General features: G+C 40.8%; 2 protein-coding genes across 7 annotated transcripts in view; one reads left to right on the top strand and one right to left on the bottom strand.

Annotated features, from left to right (window-relative positions):
• The window catches only part of LOC142651882 (intraflagellar transport protein 70A-like), a 46,405-nt gene extending 26,483 nt beyond the window's left edge, over positions 1-19,922 (bottom strand). For both annotated transcript variants that reach the window (XM_075827114.1, XM_075827115.1), the window contains exons 1-10: positions 19,737-19,922; positions 12,335-12,400; positions 11,174-11,383; positions 10,351-10,407; positions 9,494-9,629; positions 8,488-8,592; positions 7,037-7,165; positions 6,603-6,652; positions 4,817-4,969; positions 594-659 (exon numbers count right to left, since the gene is read on the bottom strand). In XM_075827114.1, coding sequence (XP_075683229.1) covers positions 594-659; positions 4,817-4,969; positions 6,603-6,652; positions 7,037-7,165; positions 8,488-8,592; positions 9,494-9,629; positions 10,351-10,407; positions 11,174-11,383; positions 12,335-12,400; positions 19,737-19,790 — 1,026 coding nt within the window. In that variant the 5' untranslated portion in view covers positions 19,791-19,922. The remainder of the gene's footprint in view (positions 1-593; positions 660-4,816; positions 4,970-6,602; positions 6,653-7,036; positions 7,166-8,487; positions 8,593-9,493; positions 9,630-10,350; positions 10,408-11,173; positions 11,384-12,334; positions 12,401-19,736) is intronic.
• Positions 19,923-19,983: 61 nt separating this feature from the next.
• NPHP3 (nephrocystin 3) overlaps positions 19,984-26,874 on the top strand; it is a 68,673-nt gene continuing 61,782 nt past the window's right edge. For 4 of the 5 annotated variants that reach the window (XR_012847727.1, XR_012847728.1, XM_075827113.1 and 1 more), the window contains exons 1-4: positions 19,984-20,060; positions 22,402-22,779; positions 25,189-25,314; positions 26,037-26,187. Coding sequence is in view for 3 of the 5 variants with exons in the window: in XM_075827113.1 (XP_075683228.1) it covers positions 22,456-22,779; positions 25,189-25,314; positions 26,037-26,187 (601 nt within the window). In the remaining 2 variants the exon portion in view is untranslated. The remainder of the gene's footprint in view (positions 20,061-22,401; positions 22,780-25,188; positions 25,315-26,036; positions 26,188-26,874) is intronic. The other variant, XM_075827111.1, reaches the window with a different exon arrangement.

Below are 26,874 nucleotides of genomic sequence, written 5' to 3'. Positions count from 1 at the left end.
TAGGCTATAAAAAACAAACTATTTATGAATGTTTTTTCGGCTGATTTTTTACGCAGTTTGTAGATAAGATTTGTTGAAATCCATCCTGCTGCTACTGTATTAGGCTGTGGATTTTCCACAATGAAATACATTTCGGAAAATCCGCAGTATTTGCGAAACGTGTGAACATACCCTGTGGAAGATAAGTTAAGATAAGCCAAATTTTTTTAGGTGGTTTTCGAAAACAAAAATTCTTTGTCTATTCTCACATGAGGAAAATACAATATACTAATTACAGCAAGACAAAGGCCCACATTTATTATGCAGTTTATGGTAGATTTTGGCAAGAACTGCAGCAAAAAAAAAAAAAAACGCAAACGGTGATGCGCAACAAATTTGTGGTATGATTTGTTTCTTTTCTTGTCGCTTGCCAAATTTGAAAACAAAAGAGACAAGAAAAGTGTGAGTGTCCAAAATGTGTAATAGTTTAGTTTACATTCAATAAGAAAAAAAATAGGTGAACATTTTGGTGCAAATCTAAACCTGCTCATAGCAACGTAAGTCTAAGTAAATGTGGCCAAAGGGTTTTATCTTCATACAAAATAATTACTTACCGGAGTTAGAAATTTGTAGGTCAGGTGAGCATTTTCAGCCAGTACATCCGCTGCAAGATCAAAATACTGCAGAGACATAAACAGTAGTAATTTATTAGTAGGTCACTTATCACATATTCACTATAACTAGAGTTCAGTTTAGGGATCCCAATAAAACACGCACTTGGGCAGTGTTACAATGCATTTCTGAATATAGACTAATATCATGCATACACACGGTTGTAGGAAAAAATGTTGATGATCTGATTGACTGTTATTGACCACACTGATTGAAGTGATGCCTTTAAGATTCTCCCAAAAAATGGAACCTTGATATGAAACATGACTCCATCAGATAATAAGACAGCATCATGTTGCCAGCACAACCAGACAAGCGATGTCCAGTAGTACTACATAGGCGGAGTGAGTATGGAGCAAGCTCATGGGCTCAGACCGCTCCATACACAGCGGGTGTCAGCTATATATCAGAGCTGACACTTCGAACTAAGGCCCGGCATCGAAGATAACTCAGATTACGGCCATTTCACTGCTTAGATGCTGCAGTCCCTACAACACAATCGCAGGGTGCCGATGGGTTGTCATGGCAGCCAGGGGCCTAATAAAAGGTCCCCAGATCTTCCATGTTCATGCTGCTAGAGGCAGGGCTTAATAGGAGACAGCAAAAAAGCACAATACCCTGCAATACATAAGTATTGCATTGTATTGTACAAGCAATCAAACGATCACATGTTCAATTCTCCCAGTAAGACTAAAAAAATGTAAACATTAAATTAAAAAAAATTTAAAAATGAAATAGTTTTTATGAATATGGAATATTAAAGGTTTAGAATACCCCCTTTTTTAAATTTCCCCTTAACAAGAATTTTTAATTTTCTACTAACTGTTTTTATTTTGCAAAAGTACTACAACATAAAAAAAAAAATGATGTGAATTTAGTATCACTGTAATCGAATTGACCAGCTGAATAAAGTTAACATGTCATTTTTGCTGCAGGGTGCATGCTGTAAAAACAAAACCCCAAAAACTACTGTTTTTTTCTATTCCACCCCACAAAATAAGTTTCACAATTTTCTTAGTACATCACATGGTTCATTAAAAACTACAACTCATTCCGCCAAAAAAAAAAAAATGGCTGCGGTGGGAAAGGGTTAAATTATAAAACTTATTTCAAATAAATATATCATTACCAAAACAGTATTGGCTATGTTCACACGGGGTATTTTGCCGAGTTTTTTGACGCGGAAACCGCGTCGCAAAACTCGGCAGAAACGGCCCGAGAACGCCTCCCATTGATTTCAATGGGAGGCGTCGGCGTCTTTTTCCCGCGAGCAGTAAAACTGCCTCGCGGGAAAAAGAAGCGACATGCCCTATCTTCGGGCGCTTCCGCCTCCGACCTCCCATTGACTTCAATGGGAGGCAGGAGAAAGAATATTTCTCGCTGTTTTATGCCCGCGGGCGAAAAACGGCGCGATAATTGCCGCGAAAATCGGCGTGCAGGGAGAGGAATATCTGCCTCAAAGTTCCAAACGGAATTTTGAGGCAGATATTCCTCCCCCAAAATACTCCGTGTGAACATAGCCTAGAGTTTTACTTTTCATTTCAGTAAAGGCCAAACATTGTGAGATCCTGACTGCAATGTGAGTTTCCAGCTTCTCTGGGAGGTACCAACTGTGAAGTGTTTGGGAGGGGGGCTATTCTACACAGCCTATGAATTGCAAAGTGGAGCTTTGTTCTAAGATCTTAAAGGGGTTGTCCAGTCCCATAAAATTGATGGCCCATCCTCAATATGTGATCGGTCGGGGTCGAACTCCCGGTATCCCCGCCGATCAGCTGTTTTGAAGGGGGCCGCAGCACTCGCACGAACGCTGCATCCCCTTCATTTCTACTGTTCACACTGTGAATCACTGACACACTTGTAACAGCGGTTCACAGTATTACAGCCTTCTCCCTTTGAAGTGAATGGGAGAAGGCAGTAATTCTATGAACCACCGCTGAGGATAGGCCATCAATATTATGGGACTGGAAAACCCCTTTAACCCGTTAGTGACCGGCCCATCGTGTTTCTACGTCGGTCACTAACGGGCCTTATCCCGATGCCATAGACTTTTTACATCGCGGCATCGGAATAAGTTAACAGAGCAGGGAGCTGTCAAATCTCCCTGCTCTCAGCTGCCAGAGGCAGCTGAGGGCTGGGAGCGTCCCTGCTCTGCCGGGTGAGATCGATATTAGTATCGATCTCACCCGTTTAACCCCTCAGATGCGGTGCTCAATAGCGAGCACCGCATCTGAGTGGTTTTGGAGAGAGGGAGGGAGCTCCCTCTCTCCCCCACCGACACCCGGCGATACGATCGCCGAGTGTCTGTGTCTCCAATGGCAGCCGGGGGTCTAATAAAGGCCCCCAGGTTTGCCTCGAGCGAATGCCTGCTAGATCATGCCGCAGGCATGACCTAGCAGATGCCTGCCCGTGTTAAACGGACAGGCAGTAATACACTGCAATACAAAAGTATTGCAGTGTATTATAAATGCGATCGGACCATCGCATAGTGAAGTCCCCTAGTGGGACTAGTAAAAAAGTGAAAAAAAAGTTTAATAAAGTTAATTTAAAAAAAAATGAAAAACCCAGCTTTTCCCCTTACAAACTGCTTTACTATTAAAAAAACAAAATAAAGTTAAAAAGTGACACATATTTGGTATCGCCGCGTCCGTAACGACCCCGACTATAAATCTATTACATTATTTAACACGCACGGTGAACACCTTAAAAAATGTAATAAGAAACTATGGAAAAATTGCTGTTTGCTGTGAATACTGACTTTAAAAAAATGTGATAAAAAGTATCAAAAAGTCGTATCTACTCCAAAATGGTACCAACAAAAACTACAAGTCTTCCCGCAAAAAAAAAGCCCTCATACAACTGCATCGGCGAAAAAATAAAAACGTTACGGCTCTTCAAATATGGAGACACAAAAACAAATAATTTTGAAAAAAAAGCGTTTTTACTGTATAAAAGTAGTAAAACATACAAAAACTATACAAATTTGGTATCGTTGCAATCGTAACAACCCACTGAATAAAGTTATTGTGTTATTTATATCACACGGTAAACTGCGTAGATTTAAGACGCGAAAAAGTGTGGCAAAATTTCAGGTTTTTTTCTATTTCCCCCCAAATAAAAGTTAATCAATAAATAATATGTCCCCCAAAATGGTGCTATTAAAAAATACAACTTGTCCCGCAAAAAACAAGACCTTATACAGCTATGTCGACGCAAAAATAAAAAGGTTATAGCTCTTGGAATGCGACGATGGAAAAACTTAAAAAATGGCTTGGTCATTAAGGTCTAAAATAGGCTGGTCATTAAGGGGTTAATTCTCTAATGCATCCTAAAGGGTGGCGAATCAGGCAAAATGCATATCAGGAAAAAATTTGCTCACTTCTAAGCTTGAGCCTACAGCAGACATAAAGGAAAAGCAGAAAGTAGGAGATAACCTGTGAGTGACAGGATTTATCTTCTTTGTATCTTCCTCTAGCCAACTCATAATACACATGAATCCATCTTATATAACTGATCATATAACTACATCCATCATAAAGTAAGATAGCAGCAGAGATCTTCACTGTGTACACATGCTGCACACTCACAGTCTCCTCCGTGTGTGTGTGTGTGTGTGTGTGTGTGTGTGTGTGTGTGTGTGTGTCACTATATTAGAGAAGACTATTTTTAATTTTCCTATTTGAGGAAGGATTTATATTTTGGTCTCCTATTGTTTGATGAGGTTTTCCAAAAGGTGATAAGTTCTCCGTAAAGTGAATTCCCGCTCAGAATGAAAAAAAAAATGCCCATTTATGAGTTAATCAAAAGTTAGAATAATAGTCAAAATGTGCTAGTTTTCAATTTTTTTTGTAACTTTTTATATCTAGAACTGATTAGATACAAGATTAGTACTGTTGTCTGTGTTCCTGGTTCTATAAATCAAGTCCGTAAAACAATTTAGGCTTATATCCCATCAGGAATAACAGTATAGGTATTTGTGGTCAGAAAGCATCACTTATTATAATTGGAAACCTTTCCATTCCTAATTAAAATGTACTAAGTCTAATAATAAAAAACAAACTGAACTATTAACCAAGTTAATGGTCTGTAAACATACAAAGGAAAAGAACAGCACCTTCTGGTCAGTACATAGTGTCAGATCATGTACCATCGGATAGGAATGTCATACCTCATACTTGCAGTACAAAAGTAAGAGATTTCCAAATGTCTCCGGAGGAAAAGGATTTTGCTGTAACAAAAACTGCAGTTTCTCAAAGCCTTCTGTGGGTTTGGCTTCCATGTTCATCAAAGCTTGATTATGAAGAGTAACTGGGTCAAGTTCCTGTAAAATGACATAATAAAGCTAAGTAAACACCAAGAAACAGACACTGAATGTATTAGACATTTGTGAATGCCGCAGCCTGACATGCAGCTCTTCGCTCCGCATAGTATATACAGCATGTACTAACAACTTACAATAAATAAGCAAAATAATTATTCAGATACACAAAGCACTGATCATAGTTTAGTAATGCTTTGCACCATGTTAGTCAGTGTAGACTTCTCAATTTGACAAATATGTCAAACTTCAATTAAAAGACAATGAACCCAGTCAACTTTCATGTTTCTTATGGATACAGTTCATAAAGGGAACCAGTCAGCAATTTTGAGGCCTCAAAACAGCTGGCAGAGCAATAAAGGGGAGAGGGTGAGCATTTTAAACACACCATTTTGTCTTTGAAAATTGTGTGAAAATTCCCCCTGATGCGCCGATCACTAAGGCGGGACTTGATGTGCAAGTGCTTCTGCACTGCGTGCTGCAAGCCCCGCCCCTCTGCTTTGAGTGACGGCTCTATAAACCTCCTGATTAATCGCTAGAGCTGTCACCTAGTGCAGACAGTGGCAATTGCGACCGCCGTGCCGGGTGAATCAGACGTCAGTCATGCAACATGCATGACCGACAAACAAAGTATGTTTAAAATGCCTTCCCCCTCCTCTAAACTGCTGACAGGTTCCCTTTAAATTGTAGGTTTACTATTGACAAAGTCATACTTATATATTAGCGAATCATCAATCAATCATCTATTATATACTTATTATTGGAATCAGCCCCTTAGCAAGCTGGAGCTTTCCCAGAGATTCCACAGATAAATCTAATTTCTTATGACGTCACCCCCTGCCACTCTGTTGGCATACTAACATAGCATACTACATTCTGCTAAAAAATCTGCAGAATAAAGGATGCCACCTGAGTGTGCCAACAAAGTGATAAGGATGTCATAAAGAATTGGCATCCTTTCTTCTGCTGATGGTTTAGCAGCAAAGATAGGGATTTTTTATTTCCACTGATTTCACTCCTGCAAAACACTTAGGGCCCTTTTACACTGGCCAATAATCGGGCAAACTGGGCAACGATCCGCCGATGAATGAGAAAACATTCATCGGCTGATCTGCTCGTTTATGCAGCAATAAATATTATCGTTGTCGGCAGCGCATCTCCCTGTGTAAACAGGGAGACGTGCTGCCAACATGATAGGAAAGTATGGGGACGAGCGATCGCTCATCCCCATACATTACTGATCATTGCTCATTTAGAAAGAAGCAACCGAGCGCCGATAAATGAGCTGACTCGTTGATCGGCGCTCGTTTTCACGGCCCATATTAGTCACTATAAGAGGACCTTTAATGATTATACGCTTAGAGGCATTACTAGAAAGAGCCCCCCTTTATCCTCTGGACAGCCTGGATTCCATGCATTGGAGCAGGAAACATTCCTTAAACCCTGGTCCATGATGACATGTTGTCCATTGGCTTGTATGTAGTGAACCAGAGTTTGCTCTTAGTTATTGCCTTTCTGTAGTTAGGCATTAAAGGGAAACACATTCATGGCACTGTTATTGTTTCTCTCGACTTGAGATCAATATATTGTTTTATAATAGACTTACATCTGCGCTACCTCAAGACCACAGCCTTACCTCTTCTGATCGTGGAGGCATATCTGTCAGAGCTTCTTGAGCTGCTTCATCTACAAGAACAAATTAAAGAGCAAATGCTGAGGAAACGGTGGTGTTCTACTTTATATATTATAATATATTATACACCAACATCAATTATATGTTCTGATCTTGGGGACCTCAAGGGGAAAGTTGCTGATGGACGGAATGGGATTATTTATTTTATACGTCATTCATAGATAAGGGATCTATGTATATATCCTGGCCATATGGATAAGATGCATGTAAACCAACTATCCCTTCTACACCAGCAGCCCACGAGTTACTGTAGACAGAAATGGAAACAATGACTCCGGCACTAGTTATTTCACACAATATTTTAGATGCCTAAATCTATTTTTTAGTAATACTAAACTAATACGTCATAAGAAAATGAAAGACAGATGTGGACTTACAATTTTTTAACTGATACTCAATGGCAGCCTTCAGGTTAAATGCTTCAATCAGTGCCGTTTCATGCAGTACCAAACTGTTACCCACGCTACGGACATCAATTCCTTCTGTTGTCATGCCAACCCCCAGCTCTGGAGGGTAAGACAAAGAAACAATCAATGCAAAATAGTTCTCATAGGACCCTTTACACTTACATAGAACTATAAAAGCTTCTTTTATAACGAAGTATAACGCTGATGACACAAAGAAATACTTTAAAAAAATGATGCGCCTGCGATTGCCAGAAGAGCATACTGAAAAATTACAATGGCTTAAAAGGATATATATTGTTTTACTAATTAAAACCATATTTTTTTTCTAAACGGTTTTTAATTTTTGAATTGTAGATTATTTTTTTTTTCTGTAAATGATTATGGGGGCAGCCATCTTGCCTGAACTGCTGTTAACAGTATTTAGAGATGATTTACAGCAGCCACATGGTCCATAGGAACCTGTGAACAGGAGGAGATCTATTGATTTGAATGGGAGAGTGTTTTCGACATGCTCCGTGACCTGTGCAGAAGTCATTGTGCAGGAAGGGATAAGAGGGGAGCTGTGTCAATCATGTATTGTTACTAATGGATCCAGTGTTATCTACATAGAGGTGTTACTTTTCATTGTAAACGTGCCTGTGACGATAATGAGATGACTGCTGAGAAGTGATCTCTACAGAGCAGGAAGGGACAGCCTATTGTGAGGCTCAGTGGCCAGAGTGAAAACACCAAAAAGTCTTAATAAATATGTTTAACATAAAAACTTGATTTTAACCATAGGTGATTTTCTGATGACACATTTCCTTTAAACAGTACGTAAAATTAATCCAAGTTTGGATTAGTGAACCTGGACAATGCCCAATTAATACTGAGCGTATTAAAAGTATAAATACCTTTTGCTTAAAAATGGCCTTTAAAAAAAAATTACTTTTTGAGATACAGCTTCTATGCATCCTGGGTACATAGAAGCTGTATATTCCGCTGAAACCCGAATACGTTAGGTCAGTGGGACTGACGGCTTAGTCGACAGCGGGTCCTGCGTGTCTCTGACACGCAGGATCCTGCTGTTATCGATCACATCAAACTTAGTGATCGATAACAGGTGGATCCTGCATGACCCGCTGTCACTGAAGCCGTCAGTCCTGCTGACCTGATGGATTCAGGTTTCAGCGGAATATACAGCTTCTATGTATCCAGTATACATGGAAGATGTATCTCAAAAAGTAAATTTTTTTTTTTAGTACAAGTAAATTTTTTTTTTAATACAAAGTTGCATTAAACACTAAAAAAAAAAAGTCTTCAAAGGTTTTCATAGCCTTTAATTTCATTCACATGAATAAAAAAAAATGGCTGCACGTTAGCATTATACCTAAAACATGTTGATTTTAAATATATCCAACATCTTTACCATAGAAGCCTACCTGGATGCTCCCGGATTCCATGTTCTATAATATCTGAAATGTACTTTAATGCGGGCACATATTGCTTCATGCTGTAGTAACATAAGGCAATGCTGTAGGATAAGTCTATCCAAACAAAAGAAAAAAAACTTTGAGAAATAATGAATGACAATGTTGACAATATAATGCAAACACATATACAATGCTTGTTTACTTTTGCTACTATCAAGCACGAATATCAGATGAATGCAATTTTACTATTATAACAAAATTGATAGTGACATGTCAGAAGATTTGATTGATTGGGGTCTGAGCACTGAGACTTACAACGATCGCTAAAACAAAGCGGCAGAAGCACTCGGGTGCGAATTGAGCCGCTTTGTCTGTGGTCAACTTTTCTCGGAACGATGATGTAAGGGTCCATACACTTTCTATTGAGTCCGTATACCGTTACATCAGCTTTCCGAGAATTAGTCGATCAGAAATCTTTGTTTTAGCGATTGGTGGGGGTCTCAGTGCTTGGACAACCACCGATCAAAACTTCTGACATGTCACGTGTATTTTTGTAGTTGTGTTCAGGGGGGCAGTAGTTAGTACGTGATAATGACGATATGGCTGAAAGGGAATCTGAAATAGTGGGTCTGATTGCAGTGTTAAAATCCCCTACCCCATGCACCAAAAAAAAGGGCCAGTCAGAAGTGAGCCTTGTCACAATATCTCTTTAAAAAGAGTAAAAATCCTATGGAAACAGGGTGGCTTCTGCTTCTAAAGTTTCAGGTGTGCCGAAAACTGTAATGGGTACCTCTTTGCACTGTATGAATGACTAAGAAAGGTCACAGGTTGATTCAAACCATCTTGGGAACACCAATTGTCCATTACATTTTGTGCCTTGGGATACTGGTGTCTATTACTAGAGGTATACAGCGCATGTAACATGCAGTTTGGCTAAACACTTAGTAAAATGAAATCTATAAAAAAAAAAAAATCAAGATAAAAGAACATTAAAATACAATTTTTTTTTATTTACCTGGTTTGTATCCAACAACTTGCATGGCAGTAAGAAATTTTTTGCAGGCTTCTTCATATTGTCCTTCTTTGTACAGCAAACATCCCGAATTAATTTCACTATCTGGATCATCAGGGGGTATTTGTTCTACTAGACTCTAAAGCGAAAAAAAATAAAAAATATGCAGTTATAAACAAAATTCTGAAATATAAATTTCAGTAAGAAACATACAATGAAACTCAAAGCGGTTTTCCCAACTTTCATGGCATATCCGCTAAACAAAAATCTCATTTGTTGGGTTCTGACCTCTTGGAACCCCACCGAACCCAAAAACAAGCATGCCCGATAATCCTTACTGCCGTGTCTGGGCATGGGCAGTTACTATCCATTAAAATCAAGCACCCAGTTGTATGCAGACCTTCCAAAGATATTAGAGGGGTTTTCCAGGAATACAAATTGATGGCCGATCCTTTAGATCAGCAACAAAATCTGTGACTAGAGGGTCGCAGGTACGAATGCACCAATGTATCAGGAAACTCATTAAGGGGACATCGGCCCCTTCACGCTGCAGAAAAATAGATATTTGTGAAAAAACCTTTAACGGATAGCGACTGCACATGCTGCCACTAACCAGTAGGGAGAGCCATTTTCTATACAGATCCCCTGGCAGCGCATGACAATGCTAGTAGTAATGCCAAGTGCGTTCCTTTAACAGAGACCAGCTGGAGGGCTCGGGGGGGGGGGGGGTGACGACGACGTCTCAGAACCAGGGCAATGAGGCATGTGAAAATTTGGAAGACTGTAGCTAGAAATTACTTTTTATTACAAGTAACCAGTACATAGAATTTAACAAAGACCTTTTGAAATCCATGTCATACCTTAGCTCCCGACAGATCTTCTTCTCCATATTTAATGCAAGCTTGTAATTTCAACACCTAAAAGAAAAAATAAATCTATTTTCCTAAGGGTTATCAGGTTGCACCTAATTATAAAGCATCTCCAACAACATTTGATCAGGAAATTGCTTTATATGCTATTGTGCATTATATATTTTTCAGTAGTTCCAAGGTTGGAGCTTCGCTTTAAAGCTGCCCATAGATCTCAGTTAATTGTTGTCTAAAATGGACAGTTTTGACTTTGTGGCCATGAAATGGTTACATTCTTTCATCCAAATGACCAATTACCAAACTGATGTATTTAAATTTAGATTTTCTAAATGTTTATGATACAAAGGACAATTGCTGGGAGCAGCTTTTGACACTTGTTCTTATGTTTGTAATGGTATTGGGCAAAACTGCAGTTGTAAATTGGATGGCAGATTTTCATCTAATTTCTGTGACCGGTGCAGCAAAATTGGCTTATGATCTATAAGTATGGGGCAGCCGACTGTTCCCTGATGGCAGATGCCAGGGAGAAAGAGGGATGAGGCCCATTGGGGAGGTGTCTAGCAGTGGCTTATTCTCCTCTCCCCATTGAAATGAACAGCCGTGCCAAGTGACCCCTGGCATTCAGTTAATGCTGTTAAGAAATACTCTACAAGTATAAATAAGGAGTAGTTTATAGACAAACTTTTTTATTCCATATAGGTTAAAATATGTAAGGATGTGAGAAATATTTTTATGGTGGAGATGATAGGAGGTGGTAAGAGCAGGAACACGAGGTTTAGAAGACAGTGCAGAAAGCAGAGATCGGCTGACTTACCTTGCTCTGATATGCAGGACTATCCAAGAGAAAAGTTGCTTTCATGGCTTCTGGGTACGTACACGCCTTGTATAAAGACTGGGCATAATATAGTTTGTACTCTTCAACTTCAGGATTTATCTGCATGAGCTGTTCATAGCAATCTGCGGCATTGACAAAGTCTTGCATCTGATAATAACAGTACCCCAGGAGAGACAGGCCAGCCCTAGACTGCAACACAACATGACAATACATATATCATACATTTGTACAAATATGAGACCTCTAAAATGAGTATTTAATAAGATAATAGCAATTACTTCATTATATCTTCTAAAAGTAAAATGTTTAAGGCTATCAGAGATACCGACAGATGAATAAAGGCTGTGGATGTGATGCAGAGGTCATATCTCTAAACTAGCATTGGTGATCTTTTATATAGCTTACATATACAGTAGTGTAAAGTCTGCCTGCGGTGACGGATTCTTTAGATACAGACTTTTCACTAGGATAGGCCATTATAAACTAGGATATGTTGCCGATTCCCAGCAAGGGTGAAGCTAATTTCTTTAGCAGCTGATGGGGGAACCCATAGAAACAACTACATACATATGTGTCCAACCTTAATTTACTTGAAACTCCAATTTATCATGAAACAAATGTTGGCAAAACCCTTGACAGGCTGTAAATCACATCACAACCACTGGGTGGCCACACATACATCCATATAGAATAGACATCTCGTGACAGTGTATTGTGAAATTATGTTTGTTTGTTTTTTTCAAAACTGGTTATCTCGCGCCACACTTTCCAGGATATGTTGAGATAAGAGGAAGGACACATCTGTATATGGGTTGTGCCTTGGCCCCTCCAGCAGCCCCTGTCTGCCCTGTTGGCCAATGAGCTGTGCAGATAGGACTTATGAATAGGAGTGGTCACCCTCCTCTGCTATGCTCCGCTCACTTGTGATTTTTCTACGCCAGAAAATGGCGTAGAAACATTATTGTTCAATCCCCCCCCCCCCCCCCCACTGTCTCTGTCAGGTTTTCTTTAATACATAACATATACTTCAGATATAGTATTAAAAATTAATATATACAAGCAGAGAGGTAATATACAGTAGAATGGCATAAATCAAATTCACAAAGTAGCATGATAATAATTTCATTAGAATTACATTACCCGATATTGTTTCTGAAGTTCAATGCTGAGTATCTGCACAGCTTCTCCATATCTTCCTTCCTTTATCTGAGAAAGAAAAGGCAGTCTTATTTCCAATGTACTGTATAAAGAGGCCGGTGTGTATTGCATAAAACTGCCATAGACACTAAAGCGAATCTGTCAGGTCTGCTGCGCTACTGAGACCAGGAAAGTACACAGGGGAAGATGCTGAGCCCGAGGATTTATACCTTTCTATTATTTGATTCAGTATTTTCATGTAAAAAGCTTTTTATAGGGGTTTCCAGGATATTTAAAAGGCTGCATGCAGGGGATGGGCTAAAATAACAAAATAAGTAATGCTCACCTGGTAAATTCCGCGCTGCTCCAGCGCCAGTCTGTTAACTTTTACAGGAAGTGATGACGTCCCGCTCCATTCATGTAACCGCTGCAGCCACGGGCCTCAGCGGTTCTGCTGGCAAAAATAGCATATCATTGGAATGGAGGGTATTGAACGTCATTACTTCCTGTAAAAGTAAGACCCGCAGAGACCACCGGAGTGGCAGGGGATTTACCAGGGGAGGGTTTGGGAAAAGTAGTGTGATGTAATGGAATGAAAAAAAAAAAAAGGAAAAATAACAAATACTTTATTTATTGAGTTGAGTTGAGTAAAAAAAGAACATTACATGATGGTTATGTAGGACCAATGTCCCCTAACTTGGCACTAAAGACAAATTGTGTCTAGAATAATCGCACTCCGTGAAAAGAAACTTAAGTATCCTAACCTAAACCGGGCAAATAACCGATGTGGTGGTATAGGAGGTTTAGCCTGACCTTGTAAACAGGACTAGTCTGCTGAAACCCTATCAATACAAAAGTAACCCATGATAAATATGGGCTGACTGAAATAGCGACATAATAGAACACCCTAAGGGTATGTGCACACGATAACGACAATTGCGGCTGAAATTACGGAGCTGTTTTCAGGAGAAAACAGCTCCTGCATTTCAGACGTAATTGCTCGTACTAGCGTTTTGCGGGGCATCCATTATGGACGTAATTTGGAGCTGTTCTTCATTGAAGTCAATGAAAAACGGCTCAAATTACGTTCCAAGAAGTGTCCTGCACTTCTTTGACGACGCTGTTATTTTACGCGCCGTCTTTTGACAGCGACGCGTAAAATTACAGGTCGTCGGCACAGTACGTCGGCAAACCCATTGAAATGAATGGGCACATGTTTGCCGACGTATTTGAGCCGTGTTTTCAGGCATAAAACGCCCCGTTTACGCCTGAAAATAGGTTGTGTGAACCCAGCCTTAGGGCTGTGGAATTGCCCTCAGTCGCGATTGTAATGATGACTAATATTTTGAAACAATTGCAGAGGACACGTGTGTAATTATATCTGTGCTTTAGATTCCTTGTCGAGCTATAAATAAAGCCCAACTGTGGGGGAACCTGTCGGATCAAGGAAACCGCACTGAAAAACCGCATGCAGTTTATTTTCGTAAGCACAGAACGGCACAGCTGGATTGCGGTGCCGCGCGAGATCAGGTCTGCAAAGATGTGTGAGTAGAAGCTAAACCACGGTCAGTAATTACATATGTGTCCTCAATCCCATTGTAGATAATGACTATTGATTAGAACACATGCAGAGAAAACTAGCTGTGCTCTATACTGGAGGTTCCTTCATCGGGCTGTAATAGAAAGCCCAGCGATTTACCAGGGGAGTAATTCTTATTTTAGTGCATCCCCTGCCTGCAGCCTGTTTTTCAAATGTCCGGGACAACCCCATTAACTCAATTCTACCGTAATGGTACATCCAGTGGATGGCACAAGAGCTGTGCCCGTGCCATTGGCACCAGGTGCTGGCTGTAATATACAGCCAACATCCTGCTGCAACAGGCACGAGATCAGAGATAACTCAGATCCCAGCCATTTAACTCCTTAGATGGGCCGTGCCAAATGCAGGGCCTCATAGATTGCAAGTAACTATGCACACTGACAGTATAGTCCGCTCAGTTAATTTCTAAAGTCACCGCCTGAATAGAACAATTAAAAGTACATTTTATTAGTTAAATTCTAAAATTGGCTCTTAAAGCCCAAAATAACACATACAGGCACAGACAAGTGGTCAGAATTGAGAAATGTCTATGGGTGATAGGATTCCACTTATAGACCACGATCTCTCCTTATTATATAATACACTGAAACCACTTGCTTCAGAGTAATCCTACACGTTTCAGTATCAGAGATATACGTGATACATCATCAGTGATTAAAGTATTTATGCCGGTTAGAACTGTTTGTGTGCTGATTCCATCTCCCGGCACGTGCACGACTCTAATGGAATGGGCACACACGCGCCGGCGAAACGCCGGCCATATAGAGGCTTCAGCCCTCCTCCTCTGTTGACATAATTTCGGCCGTCCGCCAATCCGAAGTCAACACGTCACGTCTGACGTCCCAGGATGGCGGCGAGCTTCCATTTTCACCAGCCAATCAGAGGAATCTAGAGCGTCCCTGGTAACCCTGGGGATCCCAAGGCGGATGTATACACATACGAAGATAGACACAGTAGATATAGCAAAGAACCATTATCACCGCATTAATAGACCTGACAACAATCATACCATTTGAGACTTAGACTATAAAGGACATTTGGATACTGTATCATTTGTTTAGTTTCATCTTATCGAGTACGTATATTAAAGATCATCCCCTGCAGCCAGATTAGTTAAAATATCACATTATAAAGTTCCCTTGCGGGACTAAAAAAATAATTTAAAAAAAGTTTAATTAAATATATATATATATATATACAAAAAGTATTCACAGAAAATAACACAAAAAATAAAGCCATTATTCTTTTTAGAAAAAACAACACATTTAATATCGCCACAATTGTAACAATCCGTATAATAAAATTAACACATTATTTAAACCGCATGGAAAATTATGCAAAATAAAACAACAAAAACTAAAAAAACAAAAGCGGAATTGCTTTTCCATTTTGCCACCTTCCCCCACAAAGATTGAAATTAAACAATTTAAAGGAGTATTCCGGTTATAACAAGTTATCACTTCATTGCCAGAACGGGGTCCCGTGTCCCCACCAGCTGCGAGACCGCTTGCTGGTAGGATTTAAATGGCGCGACGGCTGAACATGTCCCCTGCCGCTCCATTCAAAATCTATAGTCACTGATGGAAATGGCCAGTTGCCATCACTGCCATAGCCCTTGCGGTCAACTGCCTGGTCTGTATACTTTACCCTTTGGATGTGATGCTGGTTGCGAGGCTTGTTTGTGAATAGATTGTTCATATATATTATGGGGATGGTTGTGCCTTTGATTATGTTTGTATACTTACCTTTCATGTAAGATTGTCCCACTCCATGTATTCATGCACTTTAATAACCCATTCTTGCATTCTATACAGCTAACACGAACCTGTTTTCTGCTTAAATGTTATGCTCTGCCACTTATTATTTTTATATTGAATGTCTACAAAAACTTAATAAAAATTACGATTATATATATATATATATATATATATATATATATATATATATATATATATATATACTTTGCTTGAGCACCTGTGTTTGTACATTGTGCAATAATAGTAAAACTTTTAAAAAAAACAAAAAAAAAAACACCATATAAATTTGGTTTCCCTGAAATCGTAATGACCAGTATGTTAGGCCATGTTCACACGGCATATTTTTAGGCTAATTCCAGAGCATAAACGCTCGTATTACGCTCCAAAATACACGTGAAATACGCCTGCAGACTGCTTACCATTGATTTCAGTGGGAAATACACTGTGTAGTTCATAGGTGTATTCGGACGCTGTTGAATTAAAAAACGCCTAATGACAAGTTACTTCTTGAAACATTTTACAAGATGATTTTTCCCTTTTCCTATTGACACTTAAAAAAAACTATTTAAAAAGGATATTAAAAGGTATGTCGACTACTGTTAAAAAAACGGAAACCTTACAAAACTGAAACAAACGGAAACCAACTGCAACAGAAGCATTACCATTGAAATCAATGGTAATTTAAACAGAATCTATGGTATCCGTTCAACTTTCCGTTCCTCCAATGGAAAGGTGGAACGGTATGGATGAATGGAACCCAGACGCTGATGTGAACACAGGCTTAGCATCTCCCCCTCTATCCCATACTCCGATAGCCGCTTCAAACTGTCCCTACTTTTCATGGGGTCTGACTACAATGAATTTCCTATAATCAATGTCACATACCTAAAGGAGTCTATTCTCAAGAAAAAATAAATCATTCAGGATGGATTTCCCCTATGAATCCCTATTGTTCAAGGGATTGGAGCTATCGTAGGTGTCTATCAGGTGGTCGTTCCTCTTACTTCTGGTTGAGCTATACATGTTAAAAGGAGTCTACAGGCAGTGTATCTACACATGCCCATTCATACAGCAATGTACGAGCGGAGTACATTGATCTCTATATGTGTCTCTAAGAGGCGGCCACACGTGATCAGACTATCCCCTAGTAGAAGTAGTTGAATATAAAACTTGTTATCAATCAGAGCATCAGAAAACTCACATCTATCAGATAATTGTAAAAACGGCCGGGTGCAAAACTAGAGAACTTTAAGAAATATTTACATCTGGGTGTATGAATGATCCATCCAGGATATAATGGGACCTGACAACGTTACTCCCATGAATCAGCAGAAAGCAGGGGACACGGCGCTCACTGGAGGCTGTGTCTGGTACTGCAGCCCACCCCCACGGAACACACACGGTGATGGGAAACGATGTAAGATCATGGAAAAAAAACTATAATCTGCTGACTTTAGTTTGTATTCTTTTAACTTCTGAAACGGCCTTAATGACCAGCTAAATTTTTCGTTTTTTGCCTCTGATTTCAGCAGAGATAACGTCTTTATTTTTTCACTGATGTGGCTATATGAAGCCTTATTTTATGCGGAAGAAATTGTATTTTTCTTTTTGCAGTTTGGTGGTAGAAAACATTTAAGGGGTAAGTTATATAATTTTTTTTCTACGGCATGAATATTGGAAAAAGCGGTTTTCGTCATTTTTTTTATCCTGTTCACGTTTCATGGTAAATAACCTGTTAAATTAATTCAATAGCTAATATGTGTAGTTATTTTGGTTTAATGTAATGTATGGGCAATAAAATATATTTCATGCAAAATAATGACTTTTTTGGGGGACATTTTTTAATTTATTTATTTTGTTAAAAAAAAAGTTTAATCCCATGAAGGGATAACTTCATTTTTTACTTATAATGTATTAGCATACTCTTGTATGCGAATACATGACACTGTGTCACTATGACACAGGCTGCTGTTAGGGCAACACATAGTGTACCCTAACAGCAGGCAAACGGAACAGACAGTGGCCATGCCCCCGTATGACTGCTACCATTTACAATGCCAAAATATCCCTAACCAGCGGCTGTGTACATGGGGCGGATTAGCTGCGGCTTTTCTGCAAGGGATTTTATTGTGAAAAATCTGCAGGGTATTACAGAAGCAGCAAAGTGCATGAGATTTTAACAAATCTCATCCACACGCTGCAGAAAAAATACGCAGAAAAAAAGTGCATAAATTTACTTGCGGTGCGGATTCTAAATATGCAGCATGACAATTTATATTGCAAAAACGCTGAAGAATTTCCTCACAGAAAATCCACTTGGAAATTCTGCAGTACTTACACCGTGTGTGTGAATGTACCTTAAAGAGGCTCTGTCACCAGATTTTGCAACCCCTATCTGCTATTGCAGCAGATAGGCGCTGCAATGTAGATTACAGTAACGTTTTTATTTTTAAAAAACGAGCATTTTTGGCCAAGTTATGACCATTTTTGTAATTATGCAAATGAGGCTTGCAAAAGTCCAAGTGGGTGTGTTTAAAAGTACAAGTCCAAGTGGGCGTGTATTAGGTGCGTACATCGGGGCGTTTTTAATACTTTTACTAGCTGGGCGCTGTGAAGAGAAGTAATATCCTCTTCTCTTCAGAACGCCCAGCTTGTGACAGTGCAGATCTGTGACGTCACTCACAGGTCCTGCATCGTGACGGCCACATCGGCAGCAGAGGCTACAGTTGATTCTGCAGCAGCATCAGCGTTTGCAGGTAAGATCGACTTACCTGCAAACGCTGATGCTGCTGCAGAATCAGCTGTAGCCTCTGGTGCCGATGTGGCCGTCACGATGCAGGACCTGTGAGTGACGTCACAGATCTGCACTGTCACAAGCTGGGCGTTCTGAAGAGAAGAGGATGTTACTTCTCATCAGAGCGCCCAGCTAGTAAAAGTATTAAAAACGCCCCGATGTACGCACCTAATACACACCCACTTGGACTTGTACTTTTAAACACACCCACTTGGACTTTTGCAAGCCTCATTTGCATAACTACAAAAATGGTCATAACTTGGCCAAAAATGCTCGTTTTTTTAAAATAAAAACGTTACTGTAATCTACATTGCAGCGCCTATCTGCTGCAATAGCAGATAGGGGTTGCAAAATCTGGTGACAGAGCCTCTTTAACAGTGCCAGAGAATGCCCCACAAACAATGACAGCCAGAGTGTTCCCATGAACAGTGGCATCCAGAGAGTGCACCCATAAACACTGTTAGAAAAAGTGTCCAAAAAAAGTGCCAGCAAGTTTTCCTATTAACATTGCCTGCCAGATAACGTCCCCATAAACAGTGTCAGACAGAGAATGTCAACCAAAACAGTGCCAGACAATGTCCCTAAAGTGTCAGCCAGCGTCACCGTATATAGTGCCAGCCAGAGTGCCATGTCTAATAAAAAGTACCAGCCAATAAGACTCATATGTCACGTCATCTCCAAGCGCTGAGCTCTATCCACAGGGATCAGCCGCCACATAAGTGTTTAGTTCTGTGGATGAAAAGAATCTTGGTTTTGGGGGAGACTTGTCTGTTCTTTTGTGGCTCTGGAAGGTCTGATGCTTTTTCGTGGACCTATCTACAGTGGGCACTAAATACTAAATTTATGGTGGTACAAACTGGGGGCCTAACATCTTTACGGGGGCATAAACAGGGCCTAACTTCGATATGGGGGCACAAAGTGATGTTTTCTGCCGCCGTAATTTCCCCCACAAAGGAGCCCACTAAGTCTGTGTCGCCCAAGGGCCCACATAAACCTGGAGCCAGCCCTGCCAGCAAGCCTCACCACCCCCAGATACTGTGCCACATGGTTTTATTATGAAGTATATGATGATTCTATGGCCACTTGTATTTACTCCTATGAAGATGTTACTAGTGAAGACAGCTGTATGAGAGAAGGAATGAGTGACCAGAAGTGAAGCCACATCTTGAAGAAAGATGGATGAGGAAGACATCCTAGCAGCACAAAGCTATATTATGTAGATGCAATTTTCATGCACTAATCCGAGTCTCTCACCAATTTATAGATAGTTGCGGTGTATTCCCCATCCTTGATCTGCATGGCGGCCATTGCCGATGGGATGTCAGTTCCCCGGGATAATCCGTACAACGAATTCACGATCTTCTATCCCAGCTCACGGTTACTAAGGCCGCTCATACAGCTCCTTGGCAACCAACCGGAAGCCAACCCCTCTAACCCCACCTCCTTAGAGAAAGTGACGTCAATTTTCAGTCACTGCCTTTTTTTTTTTTAACGCAATCAACTTTATTGATAGTGAGCAATGCTAATTACCTGCCGTTCCTGTTGATAGGAGTCAATCTTCTCCGTGGCAACCAAACAGTAAGTTGTTGTTGTCTTTGTGTTACTCCCGAACAGCAATCCATAGTAGTTAGTAAGTTGTTATTAGATGTCAGTGGGCGACAGACAGACAAACAGTGGAAGGGACTGCTTGTAATGTAATTGTGGGTTATACAATGGAGTGTAGAAGTGTTAGGTGCTCCCTCACTCACCATTTCTCTCATCTTATTCTGCTTTTCACAGCAATTAACGCTTTGTCTACTTAAAAAGTTGAGTAACTTTTCAGATTCTTTGACATTTTTGTACTTCCTATTATTGAATTTCTTCTACTCCATTCATTTATGTGGCTGCTTTCAAAATCCCACTGGTTGCCGTTGGAAACAGACAGCTGATTTAGGCTCTGTCTGTGCACACCACACCATTATATTCTGCAGTATACATTTTTTTTTTTTTGCAGGTTCCCACGGGACAGAATAACGTAGTCTACTTCGCTATTCCATCCTTCAAAAAAAATTACAAAAATTGACATAAACCAGAGGCCAAAAGAATGGAGCCCTAGAGACACGTTTAGCGTGCATTTCCCAACGCACACGCTAATCGAAGGGCCAAAACGTGGTGTCAACGGAGCCTAACTCCAGCCTACTGTCATCTATTTGTGAAGCTCTAAAGCTGGCCATAGACAGAACGTAACTGTTTGGCCAACACTCATCTACCTCAACTCCTATCCTGTAGTTGGCCAAGCGTGCCTGTTTGCTGCCTAGGGAAGAAGGGGTTAAAGATGAACTAGTAAAAATCTGAGCTTCACATCGAATTATCGATTAGAGGGGTTCCTTGGAGCTTGTCAGGGACTGCCCAGAAGAAGCAGAAACAAGAGCTGTCGCTTTTAGTCCAGGGTTGGCAAATTCAGTCTGATCGTAGATGGTCGGCATGAGTTTTGGGTAAAGTAACTAAAATATTAAATTGTAAAATGCCTTTCCCTCCCCCATAACAGGCTTTTTCGAAATAGGAATGAGAGGGTATGTTCACACGGCCTATTTTCGGGCGTTTTTCGGACTGAAAACGGCCGAAAAATCGGAAGCAGAACGCCTCCAAGCATCTGCCAATAATTGCAATGGAAAAAACGGCCACGAAAAAGAAGTGCAGGTCACTTCTTGGGACGTTTTTGGAACCTTTTTTCATAGACTCTATTGAAAACAGCTCCAAAAACGTCTGTAAAAAATCGCGAGTGGCTTAAAAAAACGTCTAAAAATCAGGAGCTGTTTTCTCCGTATTTTCAGAAGTTTTTGAGTCAGCGTGTGAACATAGCCTTAGGCCGGATTCACACGAGCGCGCGCAAAAGGCGGACATGTCGTGAAAGAACGGACATGTCGTGACTTTGACGCAGCGGACCAACGCTGCGTAAAAATCACGCACATGTCTGCACGGCCCCATAGACTAATAGAGGTCTGTGCGACGCGCGTGAAAATCACGCGCGTTGCACGGACGTATATGCCATTCGTCTGAATAAGCCCTTAGGGTTTTCCAGAAGTGACAATGTTTTCAGGGGTTCTCCCATAGTAAGGCCTCCTTTACACACAGAATTATTCTGGCAATTTATGCTTCCGGAAGCGGTTCTAAAAACGCTAGTGTTACTAAAATGTAACATTCATTTTTAGTGGCGTTTTTAACTTAGTGTTATTTTGTACATCCTTTTTTTTTTGGGCATTTTTTTAAGTCCTCTAGAGAAGCCTATGGGAAAAATGCCTGAAAAAAACACCATACCCAGGGCATGCTGCATTTTGAAAAAAAACGCCACTGACCTCAAAAATGCCACAAACCAAAACGCAGTTGTGTGTAGTGTATTGTATATTTTACTGTAGACTCTTATGTAACATCTCGCTGCACTAAAAAATGCATTAAAAAAAACGCAGCTAAAACCACCACCAAAAACACCGCAAAACGCTGTGTGAATCCAGCCCAATAAGGTTGAGAAACACTACATTAGAGAGTTCTTCAAACTCCTAAATGGCCAAAAGATTTGCTGTTCATATATAACTTTTTGGTTAATTTTCTTAGTCCTTATTGCTTAGGTACTAAAAAAAAACAAAAAAAACCCCAGACTGAGGAATCTATGATGTCTATATACCCTAATCGTGCATGTGGACAGAGGTTGTCTTCATGTGACGTCCGCGGCTGTGACAGAGGCTGGGGTGGGGAATAGCCGCAGGGCTCTTTCGCTGTTTATGTATTTTAATTGATCTTTACATTATGTATGTTTGTATATTTGTTGCTTTTTGCTGCCAATGTGTAACATTCCACAGTTATTTGATATCACTTGTTTTATTTGTTTTTTAAACAAATAAACAAAAGTTTATTAATTGTTCTTGTTCCTGTGGTTCTTCAGACAGCACTGAGATGGTGAGTTAGCAGAAATACCCAGAGATCCAGACATCTCACAATGGGGACAGCATCCTCCCTGGTGAACCCTGGAGAGGTGATTGAGGATACTTATGGTGGTGGAGGGGGAGAAGCCTGTGAGATTCCTGTAGAAGTCAAGCCCAAGGCACGCCTTCTGCGCAGTTCTTTCAGACGTGGCCCCAGGGTTATAGGAGCCAGTTTTAAATCCACTGCATCAGTGGACCTGGAATATGCCGCTGAATATGAACGACTGAAGAAGGAGTATGAGATATTTCGTGTTAGCAAGAATAATGATATTGCTTCCATGCAGAAGAAAGAGGTGAAACTGGATGAAGAGAATAAACGTCTGCGGGCAGAGTTACAGGTGTGTAATGAAAACATGCCTAGTGTATATTCAGGAGATGGTGCTGGGATTTCCTCTGCACCTTGCTGAGATACGGCTACTTTAAGAGCTTGTCCACACGTAACGGAAGTGCTGCGTATTTTCCGTTCGGAATTACGGATGGAAAATACGCAGCAGAATACAGTAGCAGCAAAGTGGGTGAGATGTAACAAATCTCATCCACGCGCTGCGTAAATTTTCTGAGCAGAAATTGACCTGCGGTGCATATTTTTCGTACCGCAGCATGTCAATCCCGGGTGCGGAAAGTGGAATGAATTGCTGTGTTTTTCAGAGGAGATATCACCATTTCCTAGTATTGAAAAAAATGCCGCAAAATCCGCCACATTTTCTGCACTAAAAAACCGCAGGAAATGGTGTGTTTTTTCCGCAGTGGAATGTCTGCTAGTTTTAACGGAAATGCTGCAGAAATTTTCTGCCGCAATTCCGTTACGTGAGGACAAGCCCTTATAGTATTGTTTGTTGCCAAGTAAAACCTGCCAATTTTGTGTTGGGCAGAGAGAAGTCCCAATACACTTTACATGCATGAGTATTTTTTTTTCTAGCTGGACAGTTTTGTGTATACTAGCCATTTGAAGGGGTTGTCTCATAAAAATGCGGTCGCTGGGCTGATCAACTGATCGTCCCGGGTCCCACTCCCAACACCCCCAGCAAACAGCTGATTTTGTCGGGGGAAGCTGCGGCCAGCCAGCAAATGTATTATTACATGGCAGCCATTCAGATGAATTGTCGTCCTTGTAATACAAGCTCAAGTCTGCCAGAACGGGAGCTACTTGTACAGGGCGTAGTTGTGATCTGGCTCCTAGAGACCCCGTTATGATGTCTATATTCCCTCATAGGCCATATGGATAGGAGTTGTCTCATTTAAGTTTTCAGCGCAGTCATTAAATGGAACCTGTCATCACTTTTGATGACACTAAACGAATATAAATGCTATATAGGGAGTAGAGAGACATTTCCGAACTTGTCTATGCATAGCAGCAGTAATAAAACATACCTACCAATCGCTGCCACTCGTTTGTTAGAAAAAAATCGTGATTTCCTTTAAAGAGGACCTTTCACCTCCCCATACATGTGCAGCTGAGTACAGCATGTAATGGGGAGGGCTGCACAAACCCTGGGGCACATTACATTTTTTTCTACCTCCCTCCGTTATTTAGATATCGTTTCCGTTATATTTGGCGCCTGATATTTAAATAACCCCCTGAACAGTCAACGGGGCGTGTACTGGCAAGGGGGCGTGTTATTATGGCTGTGACACTGTCCAATTAGATATGGACAGTGCCCCAGCAAGAGCGAGTAGAGAAAGTGCACGCTCTCTCTTCAGCTTTGAAAATCAGTCTTTTCACCCGAACAGGCAAGGGGGCGTGTCTCTGCTAGGGACAGTGTAAGAGCTGGGGAGCGCTTCCACTGTCCGTAGCAGAGACACGCCCCCTTGCCAGTTCGGCAGACAATACAAGACTGATCTCTCGCAAGAGCTGAGAGCGCGCTCTCCTCTCCACAGCTCTTACACTGTCCGTAGCAGTGACACGCCCCTTATGCTTTTTTTTTTTTTTAAAACAATATTACTTTTTGATGAGTGTAAAATGCTGGGAGGCATTTTCACAATGTGTAAGGTGTCTACTTTCATAAAATACATAGGAGTTTAATACGAGAACAAGGTCCCGAGCCCCCTTGTTCCTCTTTACTGCTCGACCGCAGTGAGGAAGACTTTGAATGGAGCGGAGGTCGAGCATGCACGCTGCCACTCCAGTTAAAGTCTATAGAACTGACCGAAACGGGCAAGAACAAAGAAGCTTTATACATCCTTACCACAGACATCTAATGGAGTGGCGGACACATGCTCAAACGCCGCCCCATTCAAGCTCCTCCTCACTGTGCGTGGTGTAGTGAGAAGGAACCTGGGGTTCGGGACCTCGTTCTCGCGACTGGTGGGAGTCCATTGTCAATTGTCAATTTTGGTACAACCGCTTTAATATACCGCAGGCTTTTCCTTCGCTTTTATTCAGTGTTGATCAAAATTTCTGAGCTGTACATAACTTATATTTTATATTGTTTAGCTTTCTTGGAAAAGGCCTATGGACAGCGCTGCGGCTCCTTCACAGTATTTTCTTGCACAGTGAACTGCATTACAGCCCCATATGTGCCGCTGTGCAGGGAATGAGCCCTTCATTCTCATGATCGGCAAACGTCCCAGAGTCCCACTGATCATAATTTTATGGCATACCCTAGTGATTTGCCATAACATAATTATATTGGAATAACTGTTTAGGGTAATTAAATAAAACATTAGAGATGGTACCAGTGACCAGTTTGTTCAATCATCATTTACATAGGAAATTAGCATTAAAATAAGTTTCCTTACTGTATTAGGCACTTCAGAAGACATACCAGAAGATCCTAAGAGAGAAGGAGAGTGCAGTTGAAGCCAAATACCAGGCTATGGAGAGAGCGGCTACCTTTGAACATGACAGAGATAAGGTGAAAAGACAGTTTAAGGTGAGCTATGGTCTGCTGTACAGAGACTATTGAGTCAAATGAAATCACTATGGTGAAGACTATCGTACTGACCAGTAGAATAAAGTTAACTTATTACTACAGCACATTAAACAGGCAAAGAAAACAAGTCTCCCGCCCTCCCCGAGAAAAAAATTATTAAAAGCTAGTCAATAAATGATATGTTCCCCAAAACGGTGACATTGAAAAATACAAGTTGCAAAAAACAGGCCCCAAAATAGGCTTATACAAGGTTAAAGTGTTTGTCTCATCAAGACAACCCTTTCTCAGATTGACGCCAGACCGGCGATCTATTGATCAACGTGGGTCCAGCACCAGAAACTGGAAATCGGTTGTTCTCTCCGGGGAAGATGCGACTGGTCATACATTTTCTCTGCAGTGTTGTATTACATTGCAGCCATTCAAATAAATAGACGGCAACGGTCCACCAGAGCGAGAGCTCCTCTTTGTCAGCACATCAAAGTACTAATCCCCAGCGGAGGGCCCCTCTTTATGACATTGAACAAGGGGTTGTTTTTCTTTTTTGAGACAAGTGCTCTTAGTATTGCCATACAGAACTACATGTAACAAAATAGGAAATTAAATATGATTCTTCTTCAATCTAAAACATTTAAGAGGATAGATGATGTATTTTCCCTACATAGAAATTCCATGTATTGTCATCCATGAAATGATTAGAAGTTGATTGTAACATGTCTTAATAGATCTTTAGAGAAACAAAAGAAAAAGAGATCCAAGATTTACTCCGAGCCAAAAGAGACCTCGAGGCCAAATTTCAAAGACTGCAAGCCCAGGGAATCCAAGTGTTTGACCCTGGCGAATCCGATTCTGATGACAATGACACAGAAGTGACAGGTAATTATCCTTCTGGAACTAAACTGCAAAACCATTTTCTTTCTGCTGCAAACTAGTGGTGTAATAGCATATCATTAGACTTTGCTGGTGACACTCAGAAGCACTGTGCACAGATTTTGTCATTGAGAACCTAACCGTTGTGTGTAAATGTAACATTTACCTTCAGTCCGGTTTTAGATGGCTGCATTTAGTGCCCCCATTGTGGCAACATTACCCGTACCTCCGGCGGTTCTGCTGAACTGAGCTTGGATCAACATAGAACCCTGTGTTGATTTAAGTTTGGTTTAGTAGATCCATGATCAACATGGGGTTCTATGGTGATCCAAGTTCCGTTCAGTAGAAGCGCAGAAGGTATAGGTAATGTCCAGGTATTGTGGCCATAATACAGAGACTAAGATGCAGCAGCATTATGACTGTCTGACATGGGCCTTAGGGTATGGTAACACAGGGCGTATACACAGCAAAAAGTCTGCAGCGTAAACGACCCAGAACACACAGGGAATTCCGACCGAATATTCGCTCCAAATGGTACTTTAATTTGGGGTTTTGGATGTGTACTGAAGCACTTGGTGTATTATTGTATTGGAAAGTGCTGTGTATGCCTGCACATTGGAAATAGTGTAAGCTCTGGGTCTCTATCATATTAGTGAATCTGAATCATTAACTCTAAGTGTGTCCCATATTGCA

This window comes from Rhinoderma darwinii, chromosome 5 (genome assembly GCF_050947455.1).
Source record: "Rhinoderma darwinii isolate aRhiDar2 chromosome 5, aRhiDar2.hap1, whole genome shotgun sequence".
Classification (NCBI taxonomy): domain Eukaryota; kingdom Metazoa; phylum Chordata; class Amphibia; order Anura; family Rhinodermatidae; genus Rhinoderma; species Rhinoderma darwinii.
This window is presented reverse-complemented; position numbering and strand designations above follow the sequence as displayed.